General features: G+C 43.2%; 1 protein-coding gene across 3 annotated transcripts in view; it reads right to left on the bottom strand.

The window, feature by feature from the left end:
- Nucleotides 1-3537: 3537 nt before the first annotated feature.
- PGM1 (phosphoglucomutase 1) overlaps nt 3538-25102 on the bottom strand; it is a 65024-nt gene continuing 43459 nt past the window's right edge. For 2 of the 3 annotated variants that reach the window (XM_045477673.1, XM_045477672.1), the window contains exons 7-12: nt 24721-24836; nt 14841-14976; nt 11131-11314; nt 8511-8645; nt 5947-6054; nt 3538-4050 (exon numbers count right to left, since the gene is read on the bottom strand). In XM_045477673.1, coding sequence (XP_045333629.1) covers nt 5965-6054; nt 8511-8645; nt 11131-11314; nt 14841-14976; nt 24721-24836 — 661 coding nt within the window. In that variant the 3' untranslated portion in view covers nt 3538-4050; nt 5947-5964. Of the gene's footprint in view, nt 4051-5413; nt 6055-8510; nt 8646-11130; nt 11315-14840; nt 14977-24720; nt 24837-25102 lie in introns of those variants that run through there. The other variant, XM_045477671.1, reaches the window with a different exon arrangement.

Raw genomic sequence — 25102 nt, 5'->3', positions numbered from 1 at the left:
TACTCACATGACTCAGAATGGTATATTCATTGGAAGAAAATCTGAAAATTGTGACAGACTGTATTTTTCAAAGATTCCTACAAGAGCGCCTGTTGCACATGTTCTGCTGTAAATGACCTTGCCATCCCCACCCCCCGCAAGAATAGGTAGGATGTAACTCCCCTGCCCTTAAATCTGGGCTGGCCCGAGTTGGTCACAACCAGTAGGATATAGCAGAAGTGATGCTACATGTCTTCCACAGCCAGGTGGGAAAGGAAAATATAGCTTCTGCCTGACTTTCTCAGTACACTTGCTCTTGGGAAGCTCCTTTTAGAAGATAGCACCGTGCTGTGAGAAACTCACGGTTAAAGAAGTCATGAGCCGGAGAAGCAGTCAATAGTTCCCAGTGTCTGGGAGCCTCCAGATGATGCCATCCCCTGGGCATGTGAGTTATTCCCCAGCTGTTCCAGTCTTCTCAGTGAGGGTCCAGACACTGCAGATCAGACAAGCTTTTTCCACAGTGCCCTGATTTCCTGACCCACAGAATCCATGAGCATAGTAAGATCGTGCAAAAGTTTACCGCCACTAGATTTTGGGGTGCTTTGTTATACAACAATGGTAAACTGGAAAAAGAATCCCAAACACCCAAAGGATGGACATGGCAGGTCTGCCTTCTCCCTCGTCGTGTTTGTGAGACTCTGTAAGGCCCTGTAAGCTCCCAGAGTTTCCATCTCTTTATCTGGGATAATAATAGCCCTTTTAATCACAGTACGAAAAATGAAGTCAGAAAGGAATGGAGACAGAACTTTTACAAAATAACACTGTCGTGAAAAGCAAACAGATCGCTACTCTTAATTGGCTTTTCTGTCGGCTGGACAGCAGCCCTCTGAATCACAGAAGACATGCTTTTTGGAAAATAGTTATTAGCCCACACCCACAAATCCAGCTTAATAGATCTAGGTAGAGTCTACATGTGGTGAAAAACCAAACCAAAGCCCTCAAAAGGTCCCCAGGACAAGCAGACAGACATGAGACACAGTCTTGCTGGCAGTGACCTCACTCCTTTTGTGTAATGACATGCCAAACCGTAAGAATGTGTCTTGCTCTCATAATAGGAACCAAGAAGAGCCTCTCACTCTTCCCCAAGTACATGCTGTGTGTGCCAATGGTGTGAGGCCCGGGGCTGGTGTACCCACCTTGCCTGTCATGGCTTTCTTTCCGTGAATCTGCTCAGAGGCGGTCTTCAGGGCCTGGGGCTGCCTTTGTTGACTCTACTCCTTGAAGAAAAATAACTCCTTTCTATATTCAGGCTAATTTGGTAGAACTCTTCCCCAACTATACCCCCAATTAATGTTTGTAGCAAGGAGAGATAAAATACTTTTTAACATTCAAATTAAGTTTTACTCAAAGTGACCATGACACGTGTATCTCCCATCTGCTGCCAGTAGCCACCCTGACCCTCTGTCCTGGATGCTGTCTCCCTTTCAACCTCTAATGCTTTATTATGAAAGATTTCTTGGTTAGAAGAACATTCACAAGCTGGGAAAGTTGGTCAACTAACTTGTCACCTGCAAAATGAAGCTACTCGTACTCCATGGGCTGGGTGGACACAGGGGGGTCACAGCAAAAGTCGCATTCTGCCACGCGACTAGATTCCATTCACTCTTTCCAGAAACTGTTCACTGGACTTTTACTATGTGGTGGGCATAGGGCAAGATCCTGGGTTAATACTGACGAAAAGCCAGTCCCCAGGAGCTCGCAGGGCAGTGGGAGAAATGGAAAGTAAACAGGCTATTAACATAGGGCATGGTAAGTGCTGTGAGGAGGGTTCTATAGGAATACCTGAAAAAGTGCTCAAACCAGACTTTGGAGGCTCAGGGAAAGGTTCTTGGAGAAGACAGTTCTTGGAGAAGCAGGAATTGGGGGGAAATCGTGGAGGGTGGGATGGAGGGGAAAAGGGATGCAGGCAGACTGAAGAGCAGCTACAGAGACATGGAGCCATCAGAGCACAGGACTTCCAGAGAACCATGGGTGGTTCTATACGGCTGAAGTACCAGCCATAAGGCCGAGAGCAGAGGACAAGGAGTTGGTGGGGTAGGCCACAGGCAGGATGCCTGGCCTTATTGGTGACACACACAGGCACTTGGACTTTACATTTGAAAGAGCACTTAGCTGATGACGAGGGGAATGGATCAGAAGGGGCAAGAATGAAGGCCAGAGGCCATGAGGGAATCTCTGCTGTAATTCAGGCGAGATGCAGTGACTCCAAGCATAACGGTTGACATTACTCACATCATTACTCTTGCTGGGAGTTCAGAACATGAAAACATGAGGGGTATGTCTCCTACACTTTGTAATATGTTTTCTAAAGGATTCTTACACAGTAAGGCCAATATTTGTCTAGTAGATGAACAAGAAACGCAGAAGAATGCAGCATGGATGAACTCCGAGGCAGAGGAAGCAGAAGGACCAAGGCCCTGAGGCCTGGCCTCCCCCGAAACACAGTGAGCTTAGCCTTTGTTTTCATTCTCTGAGGCAAGGCCCATCCCCTGTATGCCTGGCCATTTTCTGGACCTGGGGAACATCCCTGACCTGGAATCTGCTTCTCCAAAGTGAAAGCAGAAATGTCAAGAGGGAGGGGGAAAGTGAAATTTCAGAGTTCAGCCCCAAACAGTTCCAACCCAATTTTCTCACTGTAATCCTCACCACACCCCAGAGAAAACAGGCCTGACTCACAGACCACATCAATCCTGGCAGGCGGGGAAGCTTGGCAGCAGGCCGCTGGCCAGCCTCTCAGGGTCCCATCCCCCAGCATTCCTGGTGGGCACATGTGTTGGGGTGTCTCTCTGGAAGCCACAGAGGGAGGAAAGGTGGCCCTCACCCATGCTCACCCCCACTGCTCCATGGCTCCAGTCACCTCCTTCTTCCTCCCCTGAGCTTTTAACTCCCAAACCCGTAGCCACGTGGGGTCAGGGAAAACAGCTGAATTATGATCAGGGATGAGGAGGAAATTTATAAAGCCATTCTAGGGACCACAGACCTGGGAGTGTCTGCAGCTGATTCAACAGATGGAGAGGCAGAAAAAAGGTCATGGAAAGTAAATGAGACTCCCGGTCAAAATTCCACTTCCATCACATGTAGCTGGAAACCAGGGGCAAATGACTTGAGCTTCTGTTCTGCTTCAGTTATCTGAATTCTAGAACCGGAATAATAACATCTTGCTTGCAGGGTTACTGGAAAGCTTGTAGCCCAGCATCTGAAACTGAACAGGTGCTTAGAAAATCTGGAGTCTAACATCAGGTATTGCCTACACAACTCGTAAGGCATTTATCCTGTTCAGTCTTCTATTTGTGCTGACTTCATTCCCTTTGCTAGTGTCACAGGCAGCTGGAGCGTGGCAACTGTGTGTCACACATTCCTCCCTTCCCATGGCATCTCACACTCAATGTGGGTCAATACATATCTCCTGGCTGACTAATATACCCAAGTATCAAGATCCCAGGGCCAAAGGGAGGGCGAAGACAACAATGGCAAAACGAAATTTCTGGCACTGAACGCTCACGGTATGACCCTTTAATAAATAAAATACAGGGGCATTTGTGCAAGTGCAAAAAACCTTTCTTTCACCTGTTAGAAGCAGCGAGTCAATAGAAGGGGCAATACAAAACACTGGCAAACCAGGCAGGGCTGAGTTTCACAGACTGGGGGCATGTCACTGCCATCCAGCAGTGAGACAGTGGGCAAGTAACTAGACTTCATCTGTAAAATGGGGATATCCGGAGCATCTACCTCATAGAGTGACTGGGAGCATGTAAAAAAATATACACAAAACACTCAGAATAATGGCTGGCATTTGTTCGACAAATACTCCTCTTCCTCACATCTGGGTGAAAGCTCAGTTCCATCTGCTGGACTAGACCCTGTTGCTAAATGGCAACACTGGAAATCTCACCCCAGATGGAGACCCTGTCTCCTGGAACGGGGGGAGTCCACTCTGGGTCGGGGAGGGGTGCAGAGCTGGGCTGCCTCTCTGGAATAGTCTGTATGGTAAGGTGACTTTGTGGAAATGCCCTGCAAAGCATAAATGCATCACAAGTATTAGAGTTACAACTTTTGTTTTTCTGATACTTAATAATCTAGAAACAATAGTATAAGCGTAATCCCAGTTCCCACTTGCTGGACAACTTACCATGAACTAGATAAACTGCCCACTGCTTTTCCCAGGTCCACTCACTGAATGTTCTCAATGACCCTATAAAGTTGGAACTACTTTCATCTCAACAATTTTTTTTTAATAATTTTTTTAAGTAGGTTCGACGCCCAATGTGCAGCTTGAACTCACCACACTGAGATCAAGAGTTGCAACTCTACCAACTGAGCCAGCCTGGCGCCCCTTCATCCTAATTTTAAAGATATGGAGAATGATACTCAAAAGTGACTCAAAGTCTCCAGTGGGATTCAAACTCAGGTCTGCTGGCTCCCAAGCCTATGCTTTTAACTATCACATTTTACTTATGGGTTAAATATATGTGTTTTAAGATGAGGAAGATGCCAGTGGGCTTAAAATATCCAGCCAAATGCCAGTAATCCTACTAATGTATTCTGAGAGCCCTACTTCTAGCCCCTCAATAGCATTATGGCATCTCAACACCATAAAGCACATGGCAGTGCTTTGCTATTTAAGATCTCCTGAAGGGGCGCCTGGGTGGCTCAGTCGGTTGAGTGGCCGACTTCACCTCAAGTCGTGATCTCTTGGTCCGTGAGTTCGAGCCTCGCGTCAGGCTCTGTGTTGACAGCTCAGAGCCTGGAGCCTGTTTCGGATTTTGTGTCTCCCTCTCTCTGACGCTCCCCTCTTCATGCTCTGTCTCTCCCTGCCTCAAAAATAAATAAAACGTTAAAAAAAAAAATTTAAGATCTCCTGAAAATCTTGCTTTCCTTCATCCAAATTAACCATGTCAAGTTTATTTTACCCACTTCCGATAGATCCAGGGCTCAGTTGACCCTGCTAAGATCTGAAATTCCAGTTTTCGAGCATTTCAAGGATTTCAAACTTAGCACACAGAATATTTTGTTTTCCAGCTAGGACATCAAAACAAAATACAACATCTTCCTTTAGAAAAGAAATCTATTGGGGCACCTGGGTGGCTCAGTCAGTTGAGCGTCCGACTTTGGCTCAGGTCATGATCTCTCAGCTTGTGAGTTCGAGCCCTGCCTCGGGCTCTGTGCTGACAGCTCAGAGCCTGGAGCCTGCTTCGGATTCTGTGTCTCCCTCTGTCTCTGCCCCTCCCCCGTTGGCATTCTGTCTCTCTCTCAAAAATAAACAAACATTAAAAAAAAAAAAACTTTAAAAAAATTTTTAAAAAGAAATCTACTTTCTTTCTGAAATTGAAAGAGCATTTTGCTGTTAAGAAAAAAAAAAGACATCAAGAAAGAGTAGCTTATTTTGCTTTAATATCCCAAAATATTTGTGTGACTGGGACCATGTTGCAAACCACAGCAGAAATCTGTAGACAAGTACGTCTCACTCTGAGGAAAGAACTGACTGGAGAGAAGGCACCAGAAATTGCATTTTGCTGGATCACATGTAAACAGTTAATGGGGAAAGAATTCACGGAAGAGAACAAAAGCTGCAGTGTCCTGTCGTTGGTACATCCTAAGGATGAGAAATGGCCTCACTAGCTGATGCTCAACCTCCATCTCACATTGTAGTCAACAGAAGCTGGTGCTAGGGAGACAAATACCCACACAGCAGCAGGGCCTAAGGGCACAAAAAGGAGGTGGCATTAGCATAAGCCCCTGGGTCCTCTTTTCCTCTTTCCCACAAATGGCAGTGTCGCACTAATGTGCCATTCATCAACAACTGGTTAGTGGAAAAAACGAATCCTAAAAAGCCTGGGTGAATACGCTTTGCTTCTGTCCATGCTCTTCAATCAGATGACTTGGAGGGTCCGGGGTGGAGGGACGTACCGCATCTGGACTGTCTTCTTAGGTGATAACAGTGGGTGCAGTGCGTCCCGTCCTTTCTTGGAGTTGGGACACCTTCAGAGCAATGGAAATAAGGGGAGCCAACATGACCTGAGGGAGACACAAGGAGAACCTTTTCCATTACTTTCTCTAGACACAGATACATAGCTCCAGCCCTCAGATTACCTCCAAGACCCACAAGTCTGACGGCCTACTCCCTACTCCCACATCCCAAAGACTCTGCAAGTCTAAGCACAAAGATGTGTCTTTCCCCTAAAACCTGCTTCCAGCATCCCTATCTCAATGACTTAACACCACAGTCCATCAAATAAAGCCAATGAACAGCTAAGAGTTACTCTTGACCCCTTCTTCTCCCACATTCCCCTTCTCCAATCTATCAGGAAGCCTATGTGACTTTTACCTTCTAAGTATCTTTCAATGGCCGCCATTTCTCTCCACCTCTCCCAGGGCCACAGATCTTTCTAAATCAATGTTCTCTTTCTTACCTGGAACAATGGTGCTTCTGCTTCCATTTCTGCATCCTCTAATTTGTTTCCTACACTGTACCCAAAGAGATCTTTTCAAAATGCAACAACACTACCCTCCCATCTACCTCTCACTTGTGGGGGGGGGGGGTGGCAGAGGGAGAAGAGAATTTTACTGTTACAGAATAATATAAATATCTTATAAATATTATTTATAAATATAAATATTATTCAATATTTTTTAAATTAAAAAATATATTTATCTAGCTAAACTGCCCATTTTACAGATGAGGAAACTGATATCCAAAAAGATGAAGCGATTTCATCAAATGACTCAAGGGCAGAGCCAACAGTAGTTCATTTCCTACTGCCTACTGTTGTTTTCCCTAATCTTAATTTCCACCAACTCATTATTCCTGGGTGAAGGCAACAGAAGCAACTTCACATGCTGACCACACTACTTGCCATTCCCCCTGGGGCTCCCACAGTCCCAGAAAGTGTTGAGGCTGATGCCCAACAGCTCCAGATTAAGGAAGGCATCTCCTGGCTGGAACAGTGGTACACCTAGGTATTGTGAGCACCTTATACCCTTCAGAGCCTCCCACCTCCCTCCCACTTCCCTCCTACCCCCTGAAGACTATGGTTCAAAGAAACTGATCTTTCATTCATTCTTTGTATCGGTCATGTGCCAGGTATTAAGACAAAGAAAACAATTTCCTTCTTCCTTTCCTTTTGCTCTGTCATTCTGTGGGTCTACAATACAGACACCATTGCCTCTGTTAAGTTTTAGGGATACCTATAGCACAACAGAGATCTGGCAGTGATTGAAACTGGAGTCTGGCCACTGTAAAAAATATAAAAGTGAAGCATCCTCTCACCTCCCTCCTTTTGTAATAACAACAACTATCAGAGCCACGGTTTCTCAAAAGCTGATCCTATGTGCCAGGCACAGTATTTATAATTTTGCATCCCTCATCTCCTTAAATCACTATAATGACCCTATGAGGCAGGTAGGATTCTACCAGGAAACCAAAGCTCAGAGCACTGAAATGACTTGCCCACAGACACACAGCTACTCAGGCGGCAGGAACTGAATTTAAAACAAGATCTTTCTAACTCCAAAACTTATGCTCAAAACCGCTATGCCAAGGTTTTCCAAATGAGGTTCCTAGGATTGTAATTAGGTGTCAGAGGAAAAAGGCTTTGTGGAAAAATCCAAGCATGGTGAGATGCCACTTAAACAGGTGTCTTCACCATAAGCTTTCTCAGAGCCCTTAAGGCACACTGTGTATTATGTGAGGAAGGGCTTAATGTACCACAGCACTTCCTAAAAATTTTGGCTATGGAACTCTGGTTGGGGGAGCATTTGTCAAGACCAGTGCATGAGGAACAAATGAGGTGAAAGTCCCCTGTGTGCCAGTGCCCCGCCCCCCCCTTGGCTCCTCCCCTTGGGTGGCTGTCCTCCAAGTTCTCTGCCCCACCCCTGGCCTCAGAGTCCCTCCTCACTCTGACATACTTCTGGAGACTCTTCAGGTAGGGCTGGGAGCCCAAACCACCAGGCTGCAAGTCTGCAGGTTCTTCCATAAAGACCTTTATTTCTGGGTCATGAAACTGTCTGCCCCACCACCTAGTGTGTGCTCTGCCAGAACACTTGGCAGATGAGACCAAGCAAAGTGGCAAATGACCAGTGACAGATCAGAACATTGGAGGAGGGGCTGATTTGAAGATTAGTTGTCCTGAATCTGCTGCTTACTGGGCATGTAACCCTATTAACTGCCACTTAACCTTTCTCTGCCTGTTTCTTTATCTGTAGTAGGGGTAATAATAGCGTCTACCTCATTTGAGACTTAAATGAATCAATCCAGTTGGGTAATGGGTTTAGAACAGAGCATGGCAAATAGAAAGTACTGATGTAATTGTTAGCTAGGACTGCTGTTAGGATGTACTGAAGGAGACATGGAGAAAAGTGAGTACACGTGTTTGGCCATTTGAGAGATGGGTTGTGATGACACAGACTCAGTGCGACCTCTATCATTCCCTCCAACAGAAAGAAGTAGCCTGGGCACAAGGCTTGGGCATTACCTGGGGGTCCTGGTAGATCTTGGCAATATCCTTCTCATAGCTGTCGATATATAGTCGAACGGTGGCCCCTGCACTCCCAGTGCCGCTCAGTCGAAAGATGATACGAGAACCATCTGCAAAAATGAGCCGCAAGCCCTGGAGAAGAAAAGCAGAGATGTCTTCCCCACATACTGGAAGGGAAACTGAAGGCTGGCAAATTACAAGGGGTTCATTTTGGAGATCTAATTTCACCCATACGTGATCAATTGGAGGATTAGATTCTTGATAAATGGCAGCAGTTAAGCCCCATGAGTCTGCCTTGGTCAGCCTGTCACTGCATCCAGCCAAAGGGGGCTGAGCTCATCAGGGGTGGGGGGGTAGAAGCATTCCCAGGGTCAGTGGGAGATCTGACCCGGGGCGCAGGGATGTTGGATGACACAGGCCTGCCCTCCCCACCTCTCCCCACTTCCCTGTAATTTATGGACTAACCATTCCAGTTTGAAGCCTGATAAATAAGTAAACAAATAAGCCACTAGATGCAGAAATCTGATCCCCAGATCAGGAGGAAAACATGGACAGAATGGGCTGAAACCAGAGCAGATGAGATTCCAGACAGATGAGAGGAAGAACTCTTTGCAAAATACTGATGGAGAATCTCAAAGAGAGAACAGGAGGCCCAGATGGCAGAAGCCGGCTCTTCCCAACCTATCAAGCAGGATCCTGTGATCAATCTCCCCACCCATGACTGAGGACTCAAAGCCTGGTCCATGCTGGCGCCGTGCCAGAGCCATGTCCCTGACCCCCTGCTGCCCTCTTTCCCCGCCCTGGCAGCGTCTCTCCTCCTCAACAATCTTCTTGCTTCAGGGGACCTGAGGTTGAAGACTCGGGTAGATACTCTGTGGCCACAGGTAGGAAGATTTGGCAAGACAGTTATCTGAGAACTCTCTAGTCTTTGTGAGCCTGTCATTCTCCCATACAAAGAAGAACTTTGCATAAAGCCAAAGACCAGCCAGAGGGAAAGACACCGCTCCTCACCTGCTACTGGTCACCCAACCCCATCGAGGGCTTCAATGTGCCATTTAGCAGTGAAGACAGTAGATGAAATGCACACAGTACATTCCTGACTCTGTCGTCACAGGGGGGATACAGCTAACTCCCGTTTACCATATCTTGCTTTCTAGAAACATATCGGGTTGGTCTACCCCATCCAGACCTTCAACGTGAAGCTTCTAAATTCTTTTCACTTGATGGCAGATGCTATATCTACTCCACAAGATTCTCCCTCCTATCTGGTCTTTGATCTAAATGCCCAGACTTTCTGATTATAGAATGCAAAGCTGCCGAGTTCCTCCTCACAGAGTGCAGAGAGCAGCATGCGCACTCATGCTGACACCCTTAAGTTCCCCTCCTCCCTCCTCGCAGGTGCTGGGTATGTGGCAGAGTTGGGGTTTACTTTCTCTAAATGCCCACTTTCTCTCTGAAGGCTTCTCTATAAAATCTTCTGCACTGCTCGGCCATCCCCTGGACCCCACCCTCTCCCTTTCCACAGCCACCCTCTACTCCACCCTGGGCCTCTCTTTCTAATTATTTCAGACATCACTTACAACCATCCACACTGGACCCAGAGTTCTCACAGGGGCTGAAAAGGCATAGGGAAGAAAGCCCACTGTGCTCATATTTTGAGGATGGGAGACTCCTGGCACTGAGGGCCACTGTGACCATGCTCCATCCACCCATCCACCATCTGCTCTCCAGAAAGGCACTAAATCAATCCTGCAGTGCATCTCCTTCAAAGCTGTCAGATGCCTTGACAAGGACCAGGCCAAAAATCTGGGTCTGTCAGGAAAAAGCAAACTGGGGAGCTGTAACAGAATGTTCACCTCCTTTATTATCTCTGTTTCTCAATTATTAGTGGGAAGTCCATCCTGTGACAATAGAACCAGAGGAAACAGGATCCCAGGCCCTAAGTGTTTGTGAGAAGCCTTGAGAAGGGCTAACCTAGCCTGCAGCCTTGGGTCCCTGGCACCCACTGAGGGAAACCCTAACAGCTCTGTCTCCATCCAGACGCAGCCCAGGCTCTCAACTGTGATCATCTAGATGAGCGCTGCTGTGTTAGGGTTGGCTGCGTGTCACATGCTATGGGTAGTAATAGTTAACATTTCTAAATCTGGAATGCCTCGTCATTTTTTTTTCTTCTTTTTTTAGAAACTAGAACATACCATAGGAACGTCTATGATAATGACACTCTTGCGGCTGGCATTGTGCTATCATCTCTTGAGAGAAAAAGGGATTGATACCTAAGGCAGTTGTTCACCTTTTCACCTTTAGATTCTAGAGCTTCTTTCTGCACACGCCTTCAACACAATGCCTTACGTGGGATTCTGGAGGCTGTAAAAATCCCTCTGGAGCTGAGGCTAAGAATCCCAGGAGGAGGGCATAGGGAAGTGCATAGAACCAGGGCAAAACCCATTTCCCTACGAGTATGTTTGCATGTTGTGTGTGACCCAGCAGAGAACTGTCAACCCCAGGAAAACAAGGCAGCAAAGGAGAAATGATCGAGGGGCTTTTTTCCTTTTTCTCATGAGATTTCATAGATGAGGCTCTGAGGCCTCTCTCCCAATTCACACAAATCTGCTCCTACCTGATTCCTTGAAATGCTTCCATCCACTGGATCACTGTATTCAAAGTTGTCAATTTTCTCCACAGTGTAAACTTTATCACCCACTGGGAACTGTTTCCCCACAAAGGAGCGATCGGATATCAGGGCCTCCAAGTCCTTCATCATTTTGTTGGCACCCTCAGCTTCCACCTCCTCATAGTCATACCTGCAAGAAGTTACCAGGCTGACTTCAGATCACACTAAGTAGATTACCACCTTCTTCATCATTTGTTTGGCTGTCCCCCCAAAACCACCTAACTTCAGAAGAAGCTGGCAAAAGGCTGACCTTGTTCGTCTCTGGGGAGGGAGCAGATCGGGGATGAAAGGAAGGCTTTGCAGGATTTCAGGAAAGGGTTAGGAGCTTCTGAATAAGCAGAAGACTCCCATCTTGGCTTTTGTACAGAATAAGCTCTCAGAAGCTTCAAAGAAAGGCTTTTGAGAGATTCTATCTAACATTTAATCACCACATCCTGAGGAGGTAGAATTAAATGCAATGTTATCTCTAGAGAACTCTGCATCAAGGAGCATATGACTCAGGCACTTCCCTTCCAAACTCCTAGAGCTTCTTTGGGATAAATGTTAGGCCAGCTCCCAGTCTGGGACCTGCCTGAGGCTGCTGAGATTTTGGCCAAGGAGAGTTCCAGTCTCCACAGGAGCTTCCTAAAGTAAGGCCAAGTTTTCACTGACCAGATGGAAGGAGTCAAACCCTAACTCTTCACATCTGAAACACCTCTGTCCTTTCAGTGAAGGTGGATTCTGGTCCAAAGTGCTTTGGCTTCATCCCCACAGAGGAGGCCTGGTGTGGACACAAAAGGGTCAAAGCAAAAAAAAAAAAAAAAAAAAAAAAAAAAAATCACAAAAGAAATTCTATAACTGTTATTATTACTCCAAGAATTGTTCTGGACTTCTTTCTTATGAGGTTAAAGACTCTTACAGGTGGATTTTCTTGACCTAGTAGCACACACCCTCTTGAGAGAGTTATTTTTTAGAGGCTCAAGACAGCAGAGTCTATATTTATTTGTGATAGTGAAACAAATATGATATGTGTAAGATGACACCTCTGAGACATGAGAAATACTGGGGAATTAAGGCCAACCTGTTCTGGCTCCAGATTCTATGAATCAAGGACAAGAGTCTCCTTAATCTTGAAGTCAGCTCTTTCCCCTAGTTAAAATGATAAACAGCAAGAAATTACAGCCAGGTGTTTGTGCTTTACATCTGTGACCTTTGGGCGTTTGAGGGAAGTGTTCTATAAATCCTAGGCACAGAGGGGTATAATGGAAAGAATCTGGGCTTTGGCCATAGCGCATGCGATGAATCTAGCCCCTATCGGTTACTAACTGTACAGCTATGGGCAAGTTGCTTCATCCCTGAGAATCTCAGTTGCCTTATCAAGAACTGCTTTGAGGCTGATACGAAACAATGCAGCTGAGGCGCCTGGCACTTTTGTTAAATAAATGAGGGTACAGTGGAGTCTTAATTAACCATAAATGCAGGTTCTAGGGACTTCATTTGAAATACTTATATAGCAATTATTTGACGTTGATAAAAATATGTTAAAATGGTTTTTAGATGGAGACTTTTAACTGGTTCAAGAGTGACCCCTTCCTTCTCCAAACAAACCCTCCTAATCTTATTCCACTCTGGCTACTATTCACTTGTTAACTCATCCATTTATTTATTCAAAGCATATTTACAGGGGCACCCGGGTGGCTCAGGCCATTAAGTGTCCAACTTTGGCTCAGGTCATGATCTTGCAGTTCATAGGTTCGAGCCCTGCATCGGGCTCTGTGCTGAAGCTCAGAGCCTGGAGCCTGCTTTGGATTCTGTGTCTGCCTTTCTCTCTGCCCTTCCCCTGCTCGTACTCTGTCTCTCTCAAAAATAAATAAACATTAAAAAAAACCTCAAAGCGTATTGACAGTGTCACTACAAGTGAGGTGTTTGGTGATACCATGAAGAACAAAAACAGAGATGGTCCTGTCTACATGACACTCTAGGCTCTAGAGAGTTCATGACTGCCATTCTGAATTACCACGTTTTTCTGGTTGTTAGAAAGTAGAGATTCTTGCCTTGGTTTCCAGGTACTGTTCCAGTACCATGTGACAGCTATTGCTTATACCTTCCTCAAACAAATAACTTTAGGAAGACAGCAATGAACTTCTCCAAAGTTGATAAAGGGATTCTGATTAAGGACGCTGAATTGCTTAAGGTTAAATTCTTACTGACTATCCAGAGATCGTGGACTATTCAATCCGTGATATATTTTTTAAATTCTCCAATTTAACTCACCTATTTTATAGAAAAGGCAACTGAGGTCCAACGAAACTACATCTTTGCATTTCTTATATAAACAATTCATCTACTCTCCTTTTTCTCGTATTTCCTATGTAGGAAATATGAGATATTCTAGGAAAAATTTTGTTAGATTTTTACACTTACCAGGGGAAGGCAAATTGGAATTAGTGAAAAGCACTACTCAAAAAAAAAAAAAAAAAAAAATTAATGCTTTTTAAAAACAGAAGTGTGCATGGCAAAGAGGAATTACTAAGTATTCAAAGTATTTTGTTCACTGCTGAATCCCCAGTGCCTGGAGGAAAGTAGGTACACAGTCAATATTTATTGAATCAATGAAAGAAGTATTGACAGGTATGCAACCTTTGGGGACCTATTTTAATGAGTCAGAAAAGTTGATTTAGACTAGGCATAATTGTTTCCATAATTTCAGAAAAATAAAGTTTCCATACTTTGAGTGCCCCAGAGTTTATAAAACACTTTCTGACTCCTATTTCATTTAACCTACTCAATGGCAGACTGTTATTTCCATTTCTACAAACGAAAGAAATGAGTACAGTTTTCTGTTAGAGAGAGGCTAAGTGACTTCCCAATGCACTAAGGGGCAGAAATAAAATTCTAATCCGTTCTTCTGAATTCAAATTCAATGCAATTATCATGTCTACCTCAGGTACATTTAAAATTTTTTTTAATTTTTAAAAATTTTTAAAAACTCTTTAGAGAGAGAGAGCATGCATGAGTGGGGGAGAGGGGCAGAGGGGGAGAAAGAGAAACTTAAGCAGACTCCACACTCAGCACACAGCCTGACACAGGCCTCGATCCTATAACACTGGGATCATGACCTGAGCCAAAATCAAGAGTCAGACGCTCAACCGTCTGAGCCACCCAGGCACCCCATACCTGCAGGTACATTTAAAAGGCTTAGAGGGGCGCCTGGGTGGCGCAGTCGGTTAAGCGTCCGACTTCAGCCAGGTCACGATCTCGCGGTCCGTGAGTTCGAGCCCCGCGTCGGGCTCTGGGCTGATGGCTCAGAGCCTGGAGCCTGTTTCCGATTCTGTGTCTCCCTCTCTCTCTGCCCCCCCCCCGTTCATGCTCTGTCTCTCTCTGTCCCAAAAATAAATAAACGTTGAAAAAAATAAATAAATAAAAAAAAAAAAGGCTTAGAAAACATTCTTTTGAATATGTTAATTAAATTTTTTAAGTCTCATTCTTTATGGCTAACATAAAAGATGTAATTTCTTTGGACGCTGACTGAATTATTTTAAAGTCCTTCAATTTGCAGAGGCTGGATGAACTAGGGTTTTATTATCACTTGAGACAGGAAAAAATTTGTACACATGAGAATTCTCTCCGCCCACTTCCCCACCCTACCTCTGTACTCCAGCCAGGCTGTGACTTACCTGGTGAAGAAATTCCGGCCATACTTTTGCCAGTGATCTTTGAGAATGTCCTCCACACTCTGTTTGCGGGTGGCTAGAATGGAGAGCCAAGCAAGGACAGCCCAGAGTCCATCTTTCTCACGGATGTGGTCAGAACCTGGTGGGAGGACAGCAAACAGCTGTGAGAAACGTGATTTCTCTAAAACATTTGGGAACGAACTCAATAATAAACATGTAGACCGAACCAAAACAGTCACACAACTTTACTGAGGAACTTGAATACATACTGAACAAAGTAACATAATATTGAAAAGAAGTTGATGCTTCCCAAAGTAATTTAGATATTTACAGCAAATGCCAATAAATATGTCAGCGGAATAATTTGTAGGATTTGATATACCATTTATAAAGTATGAATGTGAGCAGAAAAAAAAATCTTAAACAAATAATGGAAGAACATGGCCATTATAGATAGTCAATAATTAAAAGTCTGGTAGCTTAATGGAACAAAAGAGAGTATTTAGAAAGAGACCCATACACATATGTGACTTGAATATATGATAAAGGTATCACTTCAAGTCTGTAGGAAAAGAATGGATTACTTTTTAAATAATATTTAGGTAACTAAACAGTTGGGGAAAAATTCAGTTTTTTTCCCTATAAAACACTATACCAAAGAGATTTCCAAATGGATTAGATATTCAAATACAAAATTTGAAAAGCTTTAGGGGTGCTTGGGGGGCTAGGTCAGTTAAGCATCCAACCCTTGGTTTCAGCTCAGGTCATGATCCCAGAGTCATGGGATTGAGTCCGCATTGAGGTTCCACACTTAAGCATGGAGCCTGCTTAAGATTCTCTCCCTCCCTCTGCCCATCTCCCCCACTCACACTCTCTCTTAAAAAAACTTGAAAACCTTTAAATCCTAGAAGATACATATATATATATATAAAGATACATAGAGATATAGATATAAATATATAATGTAAATAATATAAAATATATGTAATATATTTTAAAGTCTTAGGGATAGCAAATGCAGGTAAATTCAGAATTCATAAAGGAAAAAAAATCTACGTATGTGTCAACTAAAAAAAATTACCATTTCAGGGGCACCTGGGTGGCTCAGTCAGTTAAGTGTCCGACTCTTGATTTTGGCTCAGGTCTTGATCTCACAGTTTGTGAGATCAAGCCTCACACAGGGTTTTGCACTGACAGCCCAGAGTCTCCTTGGGATTCTCTCTCTCCCTCTCTCTCTGCCCTTCCCCAGCTCGTGTGTGCACGCATGCATGCTCCCTCCCTCTCTCTCTGAAAATACATACATACATACATACATACATACATACATACATACATACAGTTTTTAAAGTTGCCATTTCTATCAGCAAAATCACTATAGATAAAAGTAAAAGGTCATTGGCAAACTTAAAAAAAAACACATCTGCAATATAAAATAGATGTTTAATACATTCAATATAGAAAAAAATATATATATTAACAAGAAAAAAGTAAAACCTCAATAGAAATACAGATCAAGGATATAAATAAGCAATTCACCAAAGAACAAATACAGGTACCCAATCACATAAGAAGCTAGCATTAATTTTTTTAAAAAATAAATTAAAGTTAAACCCACAATGAGAAACTGCTGCTTGCTTGGCAAATGCCACAGATTTCAAAATGAGAATACCTAGCATCAGGGGACGTTTAAGGGAAATGGGATTCCAGCATGCTGCTACAGGGAAAAGTACAATCTTCTGGAGAGCAATTTGGCAAAAAGTATCAAAGCCTTAAAAACGGACCTACTTGTGGATCCAGCAACTCCAATCTATAGGACATCTTTCTTTAACCAACAGAGATTTGGTTAAGTCAACTGTGGCACATCTGTCCCCTTCTGAGATACTTGCTAAAATCTTTCTGAAACCAACAAGTTGTTTCCTCTGTATGTGTTCTGGAGACCCTTTCCAAGAGCCCTATGTGGGACACAAGTCTCCTTTTTAGCCTTTAACTTCCTTATTCTAAAACAAAACAAACCAAAACAAAACAAAACACCACTCACAGATATTAAGTGCTACTTTCTGACTTCTGAATAGGACTCAATACAATCCCTCTCTGATGGTGCTTTGCATATTATCATGCCTTGAATTCTTTATGTGCCTGTCTGTCCTTGATTTCCCACTGAGACTTATTCTTAAAAAGTCAGAGTATCTCACAATGCTAACTATGTAGTAGGCATGAATATCCTTCCCCTTTTCATCCTTTTAGACTCAACTCAAATGTCCTCTCCTCTCTGGGACCAGTTCCCAGCTTCCCTAGGCAGTTATGAGCTACTTTCTCTTTCTTCTCCTATAGCGACCTGCTCAAAACCTCTGCTGTGGGACATACTCCTTGCTAATCTATTTATGAGCCTTTCACCCCACTTTTCCTGTATATCCTAGAGACATCTCTTATTTATCCTTAAAACTAAGTCTGGTGACTAGCACAGCACATGGAATAGGTAAATAACTGTGAAGGAGTGCATGAATGAGTTAATTAATTAATCTACTCCAATACTTTCTCTTTCTCCTTTAGGATCATAAAAACACACAACTTTTTTTTTTTTTCCCAAAAGATCTTCTCTTCAATAAGGTAACCACTTTTAGAAACAATAGTTCTCAGAACCCGGATGCTGACAAAACCGGAGATACTAGGCAATACTTTTAGCGCTTTATGTAACAAATTTTTCGTTTACCTAATTTTATTATCTATGGACTTTTATTCGCCTGTATTGCTATTTCAAGGAACAGAAATTAGCTCTCTGGCCCTCACAGCATTTGCAAATGATGTTATGGTAATTGCTCACCCTGAGCAGCAAGATTTTGGCAGCTTCCCCTATACATTTAGAATTCATGACAAAAGTATACAGCTTTGCAATTATTTGTCTGTGCTTCCAGGGGGTATTTTTCTTCCTTCCTTTTCTTTTCCTTATTTATTTAGTTATTTATTTAGGCTAGCCTAAAAGCATAGGGTTCCTTTGTGCTTCTCCTGTTCTAAGTAAATAAAATAAAATCTAAAAATTTTACCCAACTCTTTAGTTATTTGGAGATAACTAAATGACATACCTAATATTATCAACAAAATATCTGCCTTTGATAATATACACAATTATTGTATTCCATTTGCACGCTCCCTGGTCTTTCTGGAAATTCTGACTACTCTCATTAATCACATTTATCTAATCAAAACTCTAGGTAACTCTATGGGGTGCCTGGGTGGCTCAGTCAGTTAAGTGTCCGACTTCAGCTCAGGTCATAATCTCACAGTTCATGGATTCGAGCCCCACATCGAACTCTGTGCTGACAGCTCAGAGCCTGGAGCCTGATTCAGATTCTATGTCTCCCTCTCTCTCTCTGCCCCTCCCCCTCTGGCAATCTGTCTCTCTGTCTCTCAAAAATAAATACATGTTGGGGCGCCTGGGTGGCGCAGTCGGTTAAGCGTCCGACTTCAGCCAGGTCACGATCTCGCGGTCCGTGAGTTCGAGCCCCGCGTCGGGCTCTGGGCTGATGGCTCAGAGCCTGGAGCCTGTTTCCGATTCTGTGTCTCCCTCTCTCTCTGCCCCTCCCCCGTTCATGCTCTGTCTCTCTCTGTCCCAAAAATAAATAAACGTTCAAAAAAAAATTTTTTTTTTAAATAAATACATGTTAAAAAAATTTTTTTTAAATACATAACTCTAAGTAACTCTAATGCTCAGAAAATCTGGGCACATTCATTTTCTTTAGGGTTCTAATGAATGATGACAAGCTCCTAGTGAAAAAAAAAGACAATGATGTGTGGGTGGGTATGCAGGTGTGTGTGTTTCTAAAGCTGTTGCTTTTGCAGTCATGGAGGTTATATTTCAATGGAAAATGCTTTATATTTAAGAGTCACAAAACCAGAATCTGAAACACTGTTACTTATTAGCTGTTTGAATTTGAACAAGTCACATAACATTTCTGAGCCTCAGTTTCTTGTACAATGGGGATAATGTCACCTTTCTCACACAATTGTAAGACTTTAGTGTGACAGAAAGTAGCACTGGTCTATGAACTGTTGAATACTATATAAATAAATGCAAAATACCATCATGGATAAGGGAAAAATAAAAAACTTTTGGGGAAAATGAATGCTTTCCACTACCTTATTAAGTTTTCAAAAATGTCTCTTAACTACATACTGGTGAAGAAAATGGAATAGAACCCAATATGCTTTTTTCTCTGGGCAATGGGATCACAGTGTTTTTCTCTTCTTCCTTATCTAATTTTCCGATTATGAATGTGAGTTACTGGTATCATTTGTTTCATTTTTAAAAAAGTAAATGAAGCCAAGCTCCCACAATTGTGAGACAAGGGAAACACCACCGGCAAGCACCACTAGTCCTCGCTGACACAAAAGCAGTGGTTGGTCTCTTTGTATTTGGTCCAGCTCAGAGACCAACTGAGTGCATGGGAATTCTGCCCCTTCAGCATCTTCAAACACCTGTCACTTAACTTCGGCCTAATCAGCACCTTGTGATAAGTATAAATTCAGCTCAGTCAGAGCGTTCTCCAGGTTTCGGCCAAGAAAAATGTCAACCCTTGCCGAGGGAGCCAAAAGCTAACAGTTTAGGGATTAGGTTCCATCTACCAGTATAGGCATCTCAGGAGTGCTGGGCTCCTCCTGCTTCTGGCTGGTGATGGGTCTGAGGACGGGGAAGCGGCAAATAAAAAAGAGCTACGTGGAATTGTCTGAAAACACATGCATCTGTCTCATGTCTCTCTGTACCTCTCTCTGCCCATCTTTATCTCCCCTTTGGTCTTCTAAACACGCTATTTTCTCTGCCTGAAAATTTCCACTCCAAACATACCTATCAGCTTGGCTAACATCGCCTGCAATGACTTTCAACTTCCCCCCAAACCAGGATGCCCTTCTTGTTGCCCTTCAGGCTCACCTCTAGTCTATCATACCTTGTCTGTTCTTACCCTACCTGGACTATGAGTTGTATCCCTAGCTGGTGCCTGGTACATAGCCAGTTCTCAGTAAGGGTTTGCCCAAAGAATGCTCAGACCCCCGTTGACTGGATGGGAGGTTCAGCAGACCTGCTCCATCTTGTCTTTTTTATGGCACAAATGAATTTACTCTGAAAGGGCTGCTAAGCTGCTCAGGAAGCCACTTCCAGATTGCTTGAGCCTTTGGGGGCTCTCCTCCAGCAGCCCACAGACTTTCCATTTAGCAAGTAACCCTCTTCTGCCTTGTGACTGTCCCTGGAACTATTTCCTTTGGGGGAATATAGTAAGTGCCTGACAGGCAGGAACTGTGTCTTAACCCAAACTCCATTTTATGCTCAACGAATATGAATCAGTGCCTATCATGTTCCAAGTCCAAGGAAAATACCAAGATGCATAAGACATGTTACCTGCCCTCACAAATAAGCACAGACATACAGGTGAGGGAAATAGACATGCAGGTAATAGTGTAACTGAGTTACTTATAATTAGGGCATCAGCCTAGTTTTAGTAGGGTACTTGATCTGGCAAATCTCCAGAGACGGGATGTTCTAACCTTCCCATGGGGACTTCACCTACAGGAAAATGTACTCCAGAGCTATGCAAATTAGAATATGCAGAGAACCAGACAGAAAATCAGATCTCCTTTACCACAGGTTGGTGCCCTGACTAAAAGCTCCCAGGGCACCCTGTACTTCACCTCTGATCACTCTGCACACTTGTAAGTACGTGGCCAGAGTCTGACTTCCTTCCCCAAATGCAGACTTTTCAGAGCCCTGTACAAGGTCATGCTCGGCATTGTGACCCTTTAGCCTAACTCAGTATCTGGTTCACAAAGATCAATAAACATCTGAGGAATGAGTTGATGAAAAGAAGCACAAACATGAAAAACTCTTCATAAGAAATTAAAATTAAAAGAAATTTGCAAAGGAAAGTACAATGTTGTACTTCTAGTTATCACTCCCATAGGATGCATCATTGCTAGAACCTTTTAAAGATGAAAGAGGAAAAAAATATTTCTAATCTCTAGACCTGGACAGATCATAATTTACTGGCATATTTCCTTATGATACCAGGTTCATCTTCAGCTGGTTTCCTATCCCTGTTTCCCAAGCCCCCCATTTTCCTGAAGAAGAGTTTCAAAAGTGACATTCTATTCTATTTGGTGATTTCACTGTCTATTTCCTTCCCAGTTTCCTAACAAATTCAAGGTGAGACAGAACTGACAACTCTGCCCTTTGTCATTGTGTATAAACGTGCATATCATCATCCTCAGTTAGGAGGAAAAACAACTTTGCATCATGAGATCAACCAAAAACAATAGGTTGATGCTGTCTTCCGCTGGTGCCCATTTCTGAGTCCCTTTTATCCCAGGCATTTGTAATGCTGATGACTGAGGAAGTGTTCTAGCCTCTGTGGCTATGATAATCGTGTGAGACAGCTGCTGTTTCTCCACCATGGACAGGCTAATATATGCTTGGTAACATTAGTAATATTATGGCTTGTGCTCTGAAATGCTGGTGGCTTGTTTTATTTGGTGAGCCAGTTCTTCTGAACTCCTTCGTGCCTCTTTGCAAGCAAACCTCTTTTCTTTTATAAGAGCTCATCTGTTCTCACAAAGACCTTGGGTCCCCGACTCTGGACTATGGAGTGGGAACGGTGTTAAGTTCCCACAAGAGTGACAGACTGCTTCAAGAGGTAAGGTGAAGATTCCCCACTGAGGTGGGTGTTTAAGCAGAAGAGAACCGACTGCCAGTTATGATTCCAACAGTTGTGTGCCAGGAAATCACATCAGATGGCTTTTGAAGTCTTTTCATGTCCACCTCCAGGATTCTGTTTGTCTAAATGGAGGATGCCAAGTGAATTATGTGCTCAGTCACTCATTTATTCAACAAGTGTTTGCTGAGTGCCTATTCCATGCTAGCCTTTATAGGAAGCTCTGGGGATATGATGGACAATAAGACACATGTAATTCCTGTCTTCGTGGAACTTACAGTCTAGTGGAGCCTAGATATTAATCAAGTAATTGTAAATATTTTTAAAGATTACAGCTGCAATATGTGCAACAAAGGAGAGAAATGTGTAGTGCCATGAGAGCCAATAAGAAGGGGTTGTGACCCACAATGGAAGGTTAGGGAGGCTTTCCTAAGAAATTGCCTCTGCTCTCGCCTGGAAAAACAAAAATAAATGACCCTGTACTCAATGAAGCTACAGAATTTAAGCACTGCAAAGCTTGTATAATCACTAATGTCTGCCCTAAGAAACTCTGTAAAGAAACTGCTGGAAGCATTCACCAGAGAGGGACTAGCAGGTGGAAATTAACTCCTTTATAAACAAGGAGATCAGAAGTTCAGTTAAATAACTTCAGCTGCCACTCATTCACAGCAGTGGAGACCCATAGCTATGCAGGTTGGTTTTTAAAACGTTTATCTCAGAAACATTACAATTTTCTTTATTTCAAAGAGAAAGAGAGTTTGTGGATTATTTTCATGATGCATTCTCTCTTTGCAAAAAAAAAGATATCAAAGAGAAGATAAAATCACAGTTGGCCCTTAGCATTTGAATGGGTTAATAAATAAATAAACGAACAAGCTTTAGCAAGAAATCATTTACAGTCTAATGTGTTCAAAGAAATCAATCCCTCAAAGGTAACATGAAAGACGAATTTTCTTGACAAATTCTCCTGAATAAAAACTTAAAGAGGTTTAATTATCTACATTATATGAGCTAAATAGTATTATGAAATGACCTGAAAGCTAATATAAATGAAAGTTGTTTCCAAAAAAAAAAGGCCAAGGCCTAGTTCTCTAGAAATAATCATTCTACTCTAATCTTTATTTGTCAGTTAGGTCACACATGGATTTGGGCTCAGTTCTGGACATGATGTAAGAGAGGCGCTCGTGAACTTGGAAGCATCTAGAGGCCGATGCTGGGTATGTAAACAATGTGAAGTGAGGAACGACCAGGGGAACTGAGGATGGGTGGCTTGGAGAGGAAAGGACCAGCAAGCTGCCTTCCAGTACGTGCAGCCCTGTCACATGAGAAAAGCCACTTGTGCTATGCTGTCTCCAGGTTTGTTCCCAACCACTCTATGATATAGAGACTCCTACGTGGGTCCAGGGCTCAGACCTACCTTGCCCAGTGCTTCCCACATGGGTCTGTGGGGCAAGATGTTACTGGATATACCACAGAGAGAGAGAGAGAGAGGGAGAGAGAGATGCAGCTAACTATGTTTAGGTAAAACTGTACAAACAGGATTCCTTATAGTAGAATGTTTTGGAATCTTCAAATGTTAATATCATTATGAATATCCAAGACAGAGCTGCATTCCAAGTTTTCCAATCTCTGTTGAACTCAGAGCCCTCTCATGAAATTAGTAACCTTCCACATAGCCCAACACCCTGGAAACCCTTGTTCTAAACTTTTCCCACTCTCACAATGCTCAGCACTGGTATAGGTACAGGGTGTTAGGAAACCAAAGGTTAAGACGTGGTCCCTGCCTTCAAAGACACCTTCAACCATAAAGAAGAATGGCTGAAAGCAAGCCTGCACTTGGTAACACTGGGTGGGAATTTCACAGAATAAGACCACCTCACAGGTTCATGGGCATTCATCTGGTATCCCATGGAGTAATGTGGCATCGTCCATATTTATGAAGTAGGAAAAAACTAGGCCAGTGGCCTTGATTTCTCTGACCAAAGATGTAGAACATAGTAAACCATCAAGTCTTCTCTGTGGACGGCTGTTCAACCCCAAGACTCATCCATCTTTCTTAATACCCTCCAATTCTATCAAGTCAATTCATTACCAAGGAGCATTACCACTCCCTCAAGGATATTAAATTTCTTAGAACTTTGTAAATAGGTGTCTCAAATTTACCAGCTCATTCTATCTACTTACCCCAGGACTTGTAGGAAAAAAAATAAAATCAGCAATTTATTCTCTTTAACCCAGTATGAATTGCAACTCAATTGGAAGGCTTATAGAATGCCAGATTTTGATCTTTGCTTTGTTTTGGTACTGAAGGACCAAGAAGATTAGTCCTTTTGCTTCACAATGTTGCATAAAGAGACAGAGAGGAGAAGAAATGCAGCCAGTGAAGTACCTTGTAACCTGACTGGAGACCAACACTTGGAAAAGGGCCATAAGCCTGAATGGTGTTTAGAAAGGTGAGAAATTGATGTAGGTTGGATCAGGTAGTAGGGAAGGTCATGTAAGTGGGACTTCAGGATAATATTTGGACAGACAAAGAGGAGGAGGGAGAGCACAAAAAGTGGGGTCTAAGGGTCTTGAAACATCCCCCAGCCTACCACGCTCCCCTTTTCCAACATACTACAATTTATGCAGACATCTTCATGGACAAGGACATATTTTTAATTTCTTGATCACCTAGCAACTTAGTTCCACCCTAATGATCTCCTCTCATTTAACCTTAATCAATCATAACATGTTGCTATAGAAAACTCGGGCCCATTAAAGAGAAAGATTTAATGCCATGCTGACACCTCCTCTTACAGAAAGACGAAAAACTGACTCGCTGCACCATATTTCTTCCCAGAAATGAAAACATTTATAAAAGTTTCCTTGACCACGGAGGGAAGAAACACATGTTTATCACTCTGTTTAATCTCTACAGACTCAGTGACCATGCTGCCGGGGAGGCCCCCAAACTTCCTGTCACGGTGGATGTGATCCTCTGAAAGTAAAATTAGCCCTCCTCAGCTAAGCATGCTCACTGCTTTTCCAATGTGTACACTTCACCAGGGTTGTTATAAATAAATTGCATCTTGATTTAGGACACATCAGCTACCGTTACTATTTCAGTCCTGCCTTAGCAAGTCTATGCTTTCCCTGCAAGTAATGTTTACAGGAAAGAAAATGGTAGCGCAGGGCCACGCACTTACCGGTCCCAAAGCTCTCCTCCCCACAAAGGGACAGTTTGCTCGCATCCATCAAATTCCCAAAAAACTTCCAGCCAGTTGGGGTCTCATACAAAGCGATCTTTGTAGCATTAGCCACCCTTCAAAGGCATGAAATCAAAGTTACATCACAGCAGGACTGTTAGCTTAGCCACGTGAGGGATGGAAAATAGCAACCGTTATTGTAATCAAGGGTCCCATTTAGCATTGCTCAGAGGTACACATAATTCTAAGATTGGTGGAAAATCGTAGGAGAAAACTTGTGCACAATGGACTATTATATGTGGAATCAGAGGAGGGAGTAAAAGAGGAAGGAGAAAGAATTAATTCAGGTCACTAAGTTTAATATTTTAGAAGAAGCAACAGT

Source organism: Leopardus geoffroyi, chromosome C1, assembly GCF_018350155.1.
Source record: "Leopardus geoffroyi isolate Oge1 chromosome C1, O.geoffroyi_Oge1_pat1.0, whole genome shotgun sequence".
In the NCBI taxonomy this organism is placed as follows: Eukaryota; Metazoa; Chordata; class Mammalia; order Carnivora; family Felidae; genus Leopardus; species Leopardus geoffroyi.
The sequence above is the reverse complement of the archived record's forward strand: the minus strand, read 5'-3'. Positions and strand labels throughout refer to the sequence as shown.